General features: G+C 38.2%; 1 protein-coding gene across 14 annotated transcripts in view; it reads left to right on the top strand.

Moving 5' to 3' along the window:
- Positions 1-13,730, top strand: part of tns1b (tensin 1b) — a 320,941-nt gene that overhangs the window by 172,162 nt on the left and 135,049 nt on the right. Inside the window, exon 1 of one of the 14 annotated variants that reach the window (XM_048194591.1) lies at positions 8,953-9,665. The exons of the other annotated variants lie outside the window; for them this stretch is intronic. Within the exon in view, the coding sequence (XP_048050548.1) occupies positions 9,645-9,665 (21 nt within the window). The 5' untranslated portion in view covers positions 8,953-9,644. Of the gene's footprint in view, positions 1-8,952; positions 9,666-13,730 lie in introns of those variants that run through there. 14 annotated transcript variants of the gene reach the window in all.

The raw sequence follows: 13,730 nt of genomic DNA, 5'->3' as shown, positions 1-13,730 counted from the left end.
TATTCTCAACATTTTATTTCAACTTTTTTCTCGAAATTTAACAAGTTTTTTCTCGAAATTTAACAACTTTAATCGATTTTTTATCTGACAAAATTATTTGGCCAAAAAAAAAATAAAAAATAAGCCAAACTACATAAACCGGTATTAATATTCTTTTGGTTCTCTCTTGTTTTTGCATGTGTTCATAATTTCTCTGTATGACAGCCAAGTCAAACATTTTGCCGGCACAATAGTTGTCAAAAGTACCGACTTCAGTACCAAGTTGGTACTGAAATTTAAAAAATGTGACACTTTGAGTGCTATACAGATATACAGATATGTCTGTGATTGGCTACAGTGATCAACGCTTCAAAACATTTTTAAAAATTTCAGTACCCACTTGGTATTGAAGTCTGTACGTCTGACAACACTAATTTGGCACGTTCCACAAATAAAACAATTGACTCCATGCACAACTATGCAAAATGCTTAGAAAAAACTTTTTAATGTAATAATATTTGAATAAAGGGTGAAGATGGATTGGTAGTGACGTTCTATTTATCATCACCACCCGCAGCTTAAAGAAAGCTTCAGGAATTCACAGTTTGTTGAGTGAACGTGTGCTCCATATGTGACTATGAATGCCGCGGTGGGCTGCCTGTTCACACACCTGCCTCTCTGCAGGGCTCTGATTGGCCCCTGCATGTTCCAGCAGGATGTTCCTCCTCGGAATCACGGGAATGTTCTCCCGTAGTGTGCTGACTGGAGGAATGGTTCTTGTTTTGGGACCACTTATGCTATTGTGCCATGCTAGACCTGGCATTTATTTTTATCTACACTAGCTGCAGACATTAAACACCATCCTGAGTGTTACTTATGGCCATAACGATGCTTATTACAGGCAGCACCAAGAGGACCATTAAAGATAATAAAATCCAGGACACAGGAAATATGTCAGACTCATAACATGCCGACATCTAATAGGGGATTTTTGCAGGTCTGCGTTCTCTGTTTGTTTGTGTTTCTGTTGTTGTTCGTAATCAAGTTGCTGAAGTATTAATGATTGCGTTTACTGTACATGCTCATGAACATTCACACTAAAATTGGAATTTGGTCATATGCGATTATGATTTCTGAAGGATCATATTGCTAAAAAATTCTGCTTTGCATCACAGGAATAAATTACGTTTCCAAATAGAAAACAGCTATTTTAAATTGTAATATTAATAAGGGATTTTTAGGACAGGTCTGCATTTTTTTTTTCATGATTTTATTAATGTTCATAAGCATGCATCATTTTTCAAGCTCATTGTCCATTTAGATGCACATGAAAATTCAGATTAAATTTGGAATTTGGTCATATGCGATTATGTAAACGTGTTAACCTTGATTAAGAAAAAAAAATCAGTTTACTGTAAATCGCCTGTCATGTATGTATTAATAAGAATTTTGTCAAGTAAACACCTTATTAGGAAAACACATTATTAATTTATATCCATGTATATCCAAACAAAGTAATTCTTCTGACTGCAAGTTGTGAAATCTCACAACATAATATTGTATAGATTGGTGGTAGTTCACCACAAAGATGCTTAGCAGCTGCAAGGGGGCGATATTATGGACTTCTTTTAGTAACACAATGACAAACGATCTTGCAAGCAAGCAAAGTCCACATCAAGTGCTGCGTTTGGGACATGGCCAATATATTTGCTTGATGGGATAGTTGTGCTTTCCCTTTGCTCTTCTCCTCCTCTTTCGTAAGGCTTGTCATTAATGCTGGATTCTGCGTCCCACATCTTAACATCTGGTACGAGACGCTCCGAACAGACATCTCACTTTGAAGCTGACATCTTCTGTATAATTATTTTGATATCACCAAACAAAACAGCTCATGTTTTCCAATAGTATGGTGTGCTCTGTAAAAAGAGCTTCAATTGTTAGCTTTGTGGAAACCACCATCAGAAATGCTGATTAAATGGCACGAGTGCACAACGTCACGCCCCAACAAATGATTGTCTGTATTTTTAGGAGCACAAAGAGCTGTATTTTTCAGAATCAACCTGGAACATTACGATTCAAGTTGTTACCACAGGAAATGACAATTATTGGGCCTGCGAGTGGAAAACCAGATGAAATATTTTATATGTATATTTATATTATTAAAGGATTAGTTCACTTTTAAATAAACCTTTGCTGATAATTTACTCACCCCCATGTCATCCAAGATGTCCATGTCTTTCTTTCTTCAGTCGAAAAGAAATTAAGGTTTTTGATGAAAACATTCCAGGATTTTTCTCCATATAATGGACTTCAATGGGCACCAAACGGTTCAAGGTCCAAATGACAGTTTCAGTGCAGCTTCAAAGGGCTTTAAACGAGACCAGACAATACCAGATGATGAATAAGGGTCTTATCTAGCGAAACGATCGGTCATTTTAAAAAAAAAGTTTGTTTTATAAGCACAAATGCTCGCCTTGCTCTGTTCTGCGATGTGCGTTCGTGACGTCATGTAATACGCAATTACGTTTAAAAGGTCACGCTTGACGTAGGCGGAAGTACCGACTCAGTGTTTACAAGTTGAACGTGCAATAGTCAAACGCCGTTTACAAAAAAAGGTTAAACAACTAATGGTTCTTCCATCCTGTGTTGTCAGTGCCATCAGACTGTCATACCCTTCTCCATCAGAACAAAAACACCTCTAAAGGGGGTCGCACACCAGCCGCGCACATTATATATGCGCAAGCTCAATTTCGAATCGACTCCTGATAGAAGAGCTGCACAATGGGAGTGTTTTACGTCAGCAGGGAAACGTTACATATGCCTATGCTTTAATATTTTGCACTGAGGTTAGTGTACATGGAAAAATGGCACAACAAAGCAAAAGGAAAGAAAAAGGCTACGTTTATTATACATTTTTAGGCTTTATTCAAGCTGTTAAACTAAAAATGTAAAACTAATGTATCTTGCAGCACAGGGTGAAGTCAGTATGTACATTAACGATGATTTGAGAGAAATAATATACTTTTAATGTAAAACAATGTACATGGCGCTCTGTGGCGCGGCAGGATTTTGAGTCGTAGCTGGGCGCCGCGGACAGGTGCCGAATGTCGCCGCCGGTGTGTGTACACTCATAGAAATCAATGCGTTCGAATTTTAAAGACGTGGCACGGCGCTGAGCTTCGCGTCTGGTGTGCGACCCCCTTAAAACGCTGTTGCTCAGTAGCGGTGCAAATCCATTTTGTCCGGTAATGCAGTGAGATGGAAACAGGGACTCACCGACTGATTGAAATGGTCCAGTCGTGGCAGCATTGAGATTCTTCCTCTGTTGGCAATGATTGGCATTTGCTACATGTGGTACATGTCGTTAGATCTTCATCTGCCCGATGCTGGAGAGGTGTGTGTCGCCACAGCAGTCTCGTCCATCTGCCTAATTTCTTCCTCTGTGTATTCCGGTTCAAAAAGGTAGGGCAGGGTGAAAAACTCTTCTTCTCCTCGAAGTTCAAAATCGTCCGACATTGTTGTTTAACAATTTTTTGTAAACGGCGTTTGACTATTGCACGTTTAACTTGTAAACACTGAGTCGGTACTTCCGCCTACGTCAAGCGTGACCTTTTCAGCGTAATTGCGTATTACGTGACGTCACGAACGCTTATAAAACTTAAACTTTTTTATTTCGTTTTTTTTAAATGACCGATCGTTTCGCTAGATAAGACCCTTATTCATCATCTGGTATTGTCTGGTCTCGTTTAAAGCCCTTTGAAGCTGCATTGAAACTGACATTTTGACCTTCAACCGTTTGGTACCCATTGAAGTCCATTATATGGAGAAAAATCCTGGAATGTTTTCATCAAAAACCTTCATTTCTTTTCGACTGAAGAAAGAAAGACATGGACATCTTGGATGACATAGGGGTGAGTAAATTATCAGGAAAAGTTTACCTAATCCTTTAATATAACACACGATAGCACAGGACGTCACATCACACCCAGGGACAGGACAGTCTTTTCCCCACCTTCTGACCCTTTATTAAAGCTGACAAAAGCTCCAATTCCTGCTCATTTAAAACATTTTTTGAATGGTCGTCAATAGAGGAAGATGCTGTTTGGCTACATAATGACATTCTGAAGCCAACAAGCCAAACGCTGCCTCTCTGGTAATAATAGTTAGCATGCATGTTGTTCTGGCTGTGACATCTCTGCTCCCTGTGGTTGTGGGAGGCTGTTTGTGATTGAGGGGGAGAGGTGTGTGTGTGGTGGGTGTGTAATCTGAACGGACCCCTCCGACTGGATTCAATAGAGCGCACATTGTGTCATGCTTCTCAGAGTCTTCGTAAGAGCATGTTCACTCCAGTCCAGCTTCAAAGAGAGAAACATTGAGAGAGACGGTTGTTACTCTAATAGTTTTTGTGTCATTCGTGAAAACACAATGTTATCTGCTCTTGTCATCAGAGCTCAGATAAACCTTTGATGAACCAATTTGTTGGCTTTGGTGGTCGGCTGTTTGTCATAATTGAAGCTTCTCCGTGCACACTGGATAATTACATTGCAAGGAGGTGTTACGTCACTTTACGATGATTACGTGGTGTAGGGCTGCACAGTTAATTTAATTACATTTTTGTTATTGCCTTATTAAACAGCAAAAAGTTGTGATTGAATTAAGTACATATAATCATAACTTAAGATGTTTTATCATCTTGCATTATTTATTTAAATTCAAGATTGATTTTTAAAAATTAGTTTCAAACTTCCAGAAAAAAAAAATCAGTCACTGGTTATTTTATTTTATTTTATTTTATTTTATTTTATTTTATTTTATTTTATTTTATTTTATTTTATTTTATTTTATTTTATTTTATTTTATTTTATTATTTTTTATTTTATTTTTAAATTAAAGGGTTAGTTCACCCAAAAATAAAAATTCTGTTATTAATTATTCACCCTCATGTCGTTCCAAACCCGTAAGACCTTCGTTCATCTTCAGAACACAAATTACGATATTTTTGATGGAATCCGATGGCTCAGTGAGGCCTGCATTGCTAGCAAGATAATTAACACTGCTTCATGAAGCTTCAAAGCTTTACAAATCTTTTGTTTCGAATCAGTGGCTCGGAGTGCCAGAGTCATGTGATTTCAGTAACCGAGGCTTTGTTACTTCATAAGTGTTTAGAAATTTCAAAAACAAAAGATTCGTAAAGCTTCAAAGCTTCATGAAGCTGTGTTTTGAAATCGCCCATCACTAGATATTGTTGAATAAAGTCGTTATTTAGTTTTTTTGGTGCACAAAAAGTATTCTCATCGCTTCATACATTAAGGTTGAACCACTGTAGTCACATGAACTGTGAAATATGTTTTTAGTAGCTTTCTGGGCATTGAAAGTGTTAATTGTCTTGCTCTCAATGTAGGTCTTACTGAGACATTGGATTTTATCAAAAAATATTTTAATTTGTGTTCCAAAGATAAACGAAGGTCTCATGGGTGTGGAACGACATGAGGGTGAGTAATTAATGACAGAAGTTCACATTTAATTTTTGTGTGAACTAACCCTTTAATTGAATTGAATTTATATTATTTTATTACTTTTATTTTATTTTTTATATTAAATTAAAAAACTGTTATCTCAGTATAATTATCTGACCCAATCAAGCAGCCATTAATGTAGTTAAACTAAAGGAGAATCAACATTTCAAATAATAGTTTGTATCCTGAGGGCAGAAGGTTACAGCCCTAAACCTGTCAGTATCTTCTCAGTAACTGCTTTGGTTCTGGTCTCAAACAGCCCTGAAGCCAGCATTAAATTCCATGCTGTTATTGATGCCTGTTTTCCTCAGGAGTTTGAGTGACTCTTTTTGTTGTTGTTGTTGTTGTTATAGCAGGCAATCAGTGTTTTGATACAGTATTCCTCAGACATTGTGTTTAGGGTTTGTTCTAAATGCCTAACCATAAGTTTCAAAATTCTGCAGTTAATATAGCTTTCTTATCTGTTTGCAGACGGAATTGTGATTTATTTAACCATACAGCCTTTACACCGCAAATATGAAATTGTGTTGTTTTGATTTTCTGCTTTGCTAGCACTGGTATTTCCTTCAGGAGAGACTGTCCTCCCCGAAACAAACAAACAAACAAAAAACGACCCTATAGGTCTTTTTCAAGCACCTTATTACGACATTTATTTATGTTTTAAAGTCATGCGCCCTCTGGCTGTTGTAAAAATAATGACAGTGTCGTGTTACGTCTGTCGTCATGAAATGACGTACGACTGTCATTACCAATCAAAATGCGTGTTAATTTAAATGCAATGTGTGGACTTTTACACCATTTCTCCTATTTCCATTTAGCAAAAATCACTTTTTTTTTTTTTTATTAACGACTACACCCACCCCACCCCTAAACCTAACCTTAGTGATTTATAGTGCATATACACTTTATGAGCACATGCGTTCCCTGGGATCGAACCCACGATCGCATGATCACATGATTGCATTTTGTTGCATTGTTACATTTAGCTACACGAAACCTGAAATATGACGCAGATAAAAGGGAACGATGCATTAAAATGAAAGTGTCCTGTTGTCAATAGGGGCACAACTTTAGTAAACGCTCATATGGGTTGTATTTCAGGGAAGTGACAAACAACCTATATAGGCGTATTGGTTGGAGAACATGTTGCTTCAGGAATAGCTCTACAAATCTAGTGTTGTGTTTTGTCTTAAATCCATCAGATTCTGAGCATCTTTCAAAATAGCACAGACTGCTGGATGTAGCTCAAACACTCTGGCTGTTTTAAAGGGGATTAAAGTCGTTTGTTTTATACGTCAGAGTCGGTATGTGAGAGCGTTAGCATTGCAGAAGTACTGAAGGCTCTGCGGTGTTCTTCAGATCGGCTCTTTACAGCTACACGGCTCACGCTGAGTGCCGTTTCTGCAGCCGCTCCTCCACGTAACTCAGCCTGCCTTTGAGCTTGTCAACTCATGTTAAACCTGTAAACTGAGAACTTGATAACAACTAGAGAAGGAGAGAGAGAAAGGAGGGGTGGGCTGATGAAGAGGCTTTTTGTCTGTCAAAACCAAGTCCAACCCACAGAACTTGCTGAGAATTTCAGCTTTGTTTGGGTAAATTCTCATTTCTGTGATGGTTCAGACCACTTTTTTTTGTAATTCTCATTACATACTTTTAAGGGTATTTACCAGCCATGAAATATTTTGCAATATTCCATTGTGATCATGAATAACTGACTATATTAGTGTTGTCAAATGATTAAAGGGATAGTTCACCCAAAAATGAAAATTTGATGTTTATCTGCTTACCCCCAGCGCATCCATGATGTAGGTGACTTTGTTTCTTCAGTAGAACACAAATGATGATTTTTAACTCCAACTGTTGCCGTCTGTCAGTCAAATAATGGGAGTGGATGGGAACTTCTACTATAAGAGTAAATAAAACTTGCTTAGACAAGTCCAAATTAAACCCTGCGGCTCGTGACGACACATTGATGTCCTAAGACACGAAACGATCGGTTTGTGCGAGAAACCGAACAGTATTTATATCATTTTTAATACATCACTATGTCCAACCGCGTTCAGCACTTGTTAGTAAGGTCTGATCGCGCTCTGACAGTGGCAGTGATGTCTCGCTCTCATTGAAGTATAAGCAGGAGACATCACTGCCGCTGTCAGAGCGCGATCAGACCCCACTAAGTGAATGCTGAACGCGGTTGGACATAGTGGTGTATTAGAGTTAAAAAATGATATAAATACTGTTCGGTTTCTCACACAAACCGATCGTTTCGTGTCTTAGGACATCAATGTGTCGTCACGAGCCGCAGGGTTTAATTTGGACTTGTCTATGCAAGTTTTATTTACTCTTGTAGTAGAAGTTCCCATCCACTCGCATTATTTGACTGACAGACTGCAACGGTTGGAGTTAAAAATCATCATTTGTGTTCTACTGAAGAAACAAAGTCACCTACATCTTGGATGCCCTGGGGGTAAGCAGATAAACATCAAGGGAGCACCTGGAGATGTTGCTTGGTACTCACACTTTACGCGACACACTTATCCTAAAAGCTGTCCTCATCACTTTCCTCCTGACTGCTCTCCTCACTATCTTCTTTTCTCTCAAACATAGTAGATGATAATTAATTTTTTTTTTTTTGACTAACATTAATGACACAGACAACAGCAAGAATATTAGGCTGCTGTCACTTTAAGAAGGAAAGCACGGAGCGAATAACTGACACACATCCGGTTTCTTTCTCAACTGTTCACTCGTGACATAACCGAGAGAATACTTGCCGAGACAGGTATTTTGACATAGTTTTGTGTGTATGTGTCCATTAAAGCGCAAGTAAACGCGAAAGAGGAATTAATTTGGTGTTTGAGCGCTGTCTGACTATGTCTCTCTCTCTGCTTGCACATGTTTTGGGGGTGTGAGGCTGTGCGCACAGACAACGGCTCGCGAGTCCCGATTTTCGCCTCTTTTTCTGCTTCTAAAATCGTTTGAATGTGTTAATAGGCGAGACAAAACACATCCAAATGATAAACTTTCACTCTATGATGGTTAAATTTAGCAGTTAATACGCGAATCACATGCGTGCCGAACCGTTGGACTTTATCCGTACGGATCACGGATTAACTGCGTAAATCTACATATTATTTACATGCATTTATATATATATATATATATATATATATATATATATATATATATATATATATATATATATATATATATATAAATAAATACACACACACACACACATAATAATATATACACACATAAATATTTCTTAAATATATACACATATGTGTGTGTATTTATACATAATAAATATACACAGTATACACATATTATATAACCACAAACTTTTATTTTGGATGCGATTAAATCATTAGACAGCACAAATAAATATATAGATTATTCAATATAATATATATAATAATAATATAATACTCATTACAAAAATATATAAATAAATCACCATATATAAACCATCTAACATTGCCATTCCTGAAGAGGTTATTGGCGAACTGATGTGTAACTTTATTTATTTACTCGCCAAAGCTATTTTTTTTCCTTTCATTTGGCACTTGACAAGTGTTAATTTTGGACCTTGTGTATATTTTTCTAAGGATTTTTCCCCCTGTCTGTTCCATAAATGCTCACAGAGAGCAAAAGGGAGGGAGAAAGGGGGAGAGAGAGAGAGAGAGAGAGAAGGAGCAAAAAAAAAAAGGGAGGGCAAAAAAGTGAGAGGGAAAGGAGAATGTCAGTAGCCTGCAGCTAGACTTCGGAGATTTTCGTGCAGTGCGCTCGTTGGGTTTGTAGGTGCTGCGCCTGGATCTGACCTCCTCTCTTAGTCCATAGCCATATATAGTGTGAATATCTTTTATGATCCTCTTTTTTTTTTTTGGCTAGAGCGAACAGGGAATGTGAGTCAACATTTCAGCCTTTCTCAGGAAGCCAAGAAAGCAGACGTGTTTGTGCACACATCTACACACTGACGCGCGCTCGCACACTTCTGCTGGCTGGAATACACTGTGTGTTTGAGAGAGGTGCGCTGCTCTGCCTGCGAGTCGGACCGGACGATCCCGCGATACTCTCTGCTCAGAGGAGAATGCGGCGTTGGGGCTGACAGACACACACACACACACGCACGCATACCAGCTGAGGATGGCCACCGCTGTGTTTCAGGTAAGGAGATGGTGACACGGCTCGCTGGCGGTGAGAACGTTGCCAGATATCTTGGGAATTTTAACCTCATTTGCTCTCGGAGCTGCATGTGTGTGTGTGCTGCAGAGAGTTTGTTTGCTTGTTCTTTGTGAAAACAGTGAGTGTTCTCAGACGTGTGGAAGGAAAAGCTCAGAATGCAAAACTTGTGCGTTCTGTAGAAGAACACATTAAACACTGGCTTTGGATAAGTTGGAAATGAGTTGTGACTCAATGCTGAAAGTAAATCTTGTAAAATTTGGAGGCTTTCACAGTGATTTTAAAAGGAATAGTTCACCTGAATATTAATATTCTGTCATTCACCCTCATGTTGTTACAAACCTCTGTGATATTCTTCCATGATGTTTTGAAGAACAGTTTATAGTGTAAAACTCCACAAAATTACATAAAACACAATTGAATTAGCAATAAAGTAGTGTATTTGACTATATGTCAAGTCTTCTGAAGTCATCCATAGCTTTTTGTGAAGAACAGAATGAAATTTAAGTTATTGAATGAAAAACTTCCCCTTCAAATGTCATTTATCCTTCAAATGATGGAATGATGTTTCAGTGGCGTCATACTAAGCACAGTGCATCTAAAGACATTAAATCTGAATTTGTACCTAAGGTCCAGTGAGTAGGTAGATTTTCAACTTTCATAATGAACTTATGTAGTTCATTAGCCTTCAAAATTTGAACCGAAAGGAGTTGGATAGCAACATTGAGTCAACGTTGCAGCATTGAATTAACATTGTGAATAATGACTCTGTCTGCTTATAGCTGAATTGAACTTGTTTCAGAACCGATGAACTTTGCAACATTGGAAAAGTTATTAAAATGAATTAAACCAATTAACATTGAACCGATTGAGCTGAATAATGACGTTATTATCTTCTTGTATACCTGCTTTAAAGCTGAAATTGAATTTGTTTTCCTAACTGATGAATTTTACAACATGAAACAATCAATATTGTATAAAGCGCTATATAAATGTGACTTATAAGCTGCGTATGGTTGCCAAATGAAAGCAACTTGGTGCATGAATGTTTGTCCGTATCTGCATTTTAGAATCGCTTTGAACGTGGCTTAGATTTTAGAGTCGGAACTGTCCGATTTGAATAATAATAGCTCGGTTTGTTGTCGGTGGTGTTTGAGTGAGTCTCGGGTCTGGAGTGGTCTGGTGTAGGTGTCATTGTGGTCTCACAGCGAGGATGCTCAGCTTTGATTGGGGTCTCTGAGTGGCATGTTTTCAGAGCTTCCTTTTTTCTGTAACAAATGCGTCTGACAGGATGACAAAGCTGCTGTTAATGCTGAACAATAGCCGTCCCCCTGTGGCACAGACCAGCACCACGGCGTGTGGCTTTCTCTTCTGTAGATGCGCATCTCACCGAATCTGTCCAGAACATGTTCTGTTCACAGAGGTAAATCTAATCATGAAAATAATAAAGTACAGAAACAATTCATTTTCTTTATGCAAAATATATATATTTTCCCCATTTGATTTTAGGGTGAAATGTGACCTGGACATGTTTTAGTGAGATTCACTCTTGCTCAAACAGATTTTTCTCCATTGACCAGACATAACCTGATGACCTTTAGGTCAGGACAGGCAGTTGTGACCTTAAATGTCAAACACCAGACTCTTTAGTCCTGGTTATTTATGATACTGCGCCTCAAGTAATGTGTTAATGGCGTCTACGGTTAGATAGTTTTTTCTTTGTTTTTTCAATGTTTGAAACACAGGTACTAGTATACCTCGGCAGTTATTGCAAATTCTCAGTTGGTGAAAGTCTGATGACGATCTAGTGCTCTAAAGCGTCATTATGCCATCTGTGCACACCCATGCAACATTTATAGTTCTGTTTGTTCCCCTTTCGTCCATTCTACCTCAACCGTGGGAAAGAATGCACACTTTGTGTTTTTGGCACATTTGCAGATGCAATTTGGGCTAATTTGGCTCAAATTGAGGGGAAAAAGAAATAATGCTGTTGTGAACACATTTTAGTGTATTTATCATTATCTAGAGATAGCGAGAGGGGGAAATTGATGGTCTCATTTTCTCATGACTGCATCCCTCATAACAAATGCGTTTCATTCCCCTGACTCAATTTACGTTTTTGAATATTCTTCTCCATTATCAGTCCCCAGAATGTTCATTTTTGATAGCCAGAATGCTTCAGTTAATCATTAGGAAGCTCTTGATGATCATCTTCTGAATTAGAATCCCACTATATTTGATGTTGTATGTGAGCTTCATGCAGCCCGCTTCAGGTTTCATTGCATGTTGAAATGCCAGTAAAACTATCAGCTTATGGAGCTTAAGAACCTGCGATGACTCGGATATGAAAGAAGGAGATTTGCGGTCGCTCAATGGGGCTAATTAATTGACCATTTTGTCAGTCCCGCACTAAGCTGTCTGATCACTGCCAACCTCGTTTGATGTTCAAGACTTTCTTTTTCTTCCTTTGAGAGATGAGACATATTGACAGGCCCACACTGAATCTGCATCAGCAAAACTCCACAGAAAGCTCTGCAGAACTTGAGCCTCCCTCATTCACGAAGTTATACATATCATATGCCCTCTAAATGTATTATTTTCTTACATGATTTTCAATTAAGTAAGTTGATTATGCTTACCAGTAATGGTGCTTTACACTAGAGCTTTTGGTACAGAGCTCTGGTACAGTTTAGAATTTAATTCAAATCTTAGACCCCATACTTTTGTATGTGGAAGTGATCCATCTTAACTCATAGAAGTGCCATTTCTAATTACTAATTAACATTTCATTTGAGCAATTGTGGTCTAACGGTTAGAGAGTCGGACTTGTAACCCACAAATTGCGTGTTCGAATTGTTGGTGTGGGGAGTGAATAAACAGTGCTCTCTTTCACTCTCATTACCCCTTGAACAAGGCACCTAACCTCCAATCACTCCCCGGGCACCACAGCAAAATAATGTCTGTCCACTGCTCTGGGTGTGTGTTCAATACTCACTGTGTGTTCACTTGGATGGGTGAAATGCAGAGCACAAATTCAGAGTATGTGACACTATACTTGGCTACACATCACGTCATTTTCACTTTTGTTTTCATTTCACAGAATTCTGCTAAAAAATCCAAAAAGAGCTGTCTAGGCATAGTTATTGCTAAATTTGGGTGTATTCACACTTGGCAGGTTCGGTTCGATCAAAAAGAACTCTGTTAGTGCGATTCATTTGATTATGTGTGGACGATGCCGTCCAAACCCTGGTGCGCGCCAAACAAGCGGACTGAGACCCACCTTTTTCTCTGGTGCGATTCGACTGAAATATGAACTCAACATGGAGCAAAGACATCTAAACGAACCAAAAAACAGGACGTGATGTCACAAGATGCGACCCTAAAAAGAACAGAATGCTCAAGCACAACTGGTTCTTCTCATAGAAGCTACGTTGCCCATCACAGTTAGGTAAAGGTGTCGGAAACGCCATCTCCTTATAGCAAATCTTTGTTGTGTGCAACGGAGGAATTCCTGGTGTTGTTTTGACTCCTTTACACATTTTAAAATGTCTCAACGTGTTCTCAGCTGGTAAAAATGCCATCATATGTACGCACATACTGTACATTGAGCACATTTAGCCCAGCCCACCAAGGTTATTTTCGTAAACGAAAACTGAAACTAAGACTAAAACTATCAGTTAAAAAACATTTTCGTTAACTGAAATAAAATGTAAAATTCATAATAAATGAAAAACTAAAACTAAACGAAACTAGCAACAGTTATTGAAAAACTAACTGAAATGAAATAATAATTATCAAAAATAAGTATTCGTTTTCATAATTAATAAGCTCTCATCCCATGGCAGAAAATCTGATGTGGTTTAGTTTAAAACCACAAAATAATACATTTACCTGTAGATGGCGCTTTATGCATGTGAGGTTAGCTGAGGCTGATAGCAACATCAGTTAACTGATAAATACGACAGACATGAATGATGGCAGGGGGTAGGAAACGACAGAGCCCTGTTTTGAATTTAATTCCGAAACAGGAAAAAAACACTTTGTGGTGTT

This window comes from Megalobrama amblycephala, linkage group LG6, assembly GCF_018812025.1.
Source record: "Megalobrama amblycephala isolate DHTTF-2021 linkage group LG6, ASM1881202v1, whole genome shotgun sequence".
Taxonomy (NCBI): domain Eukaryota; kingdom Metazoa; phylum Chordata; class Actinopteri; order Cypriniformes; family Xenocyprididae; genus Megalobrama; species Megalobrama amblycephala.
This window is presented reverse-complemented; position numbering and strand designations above follow the sequence as displayed.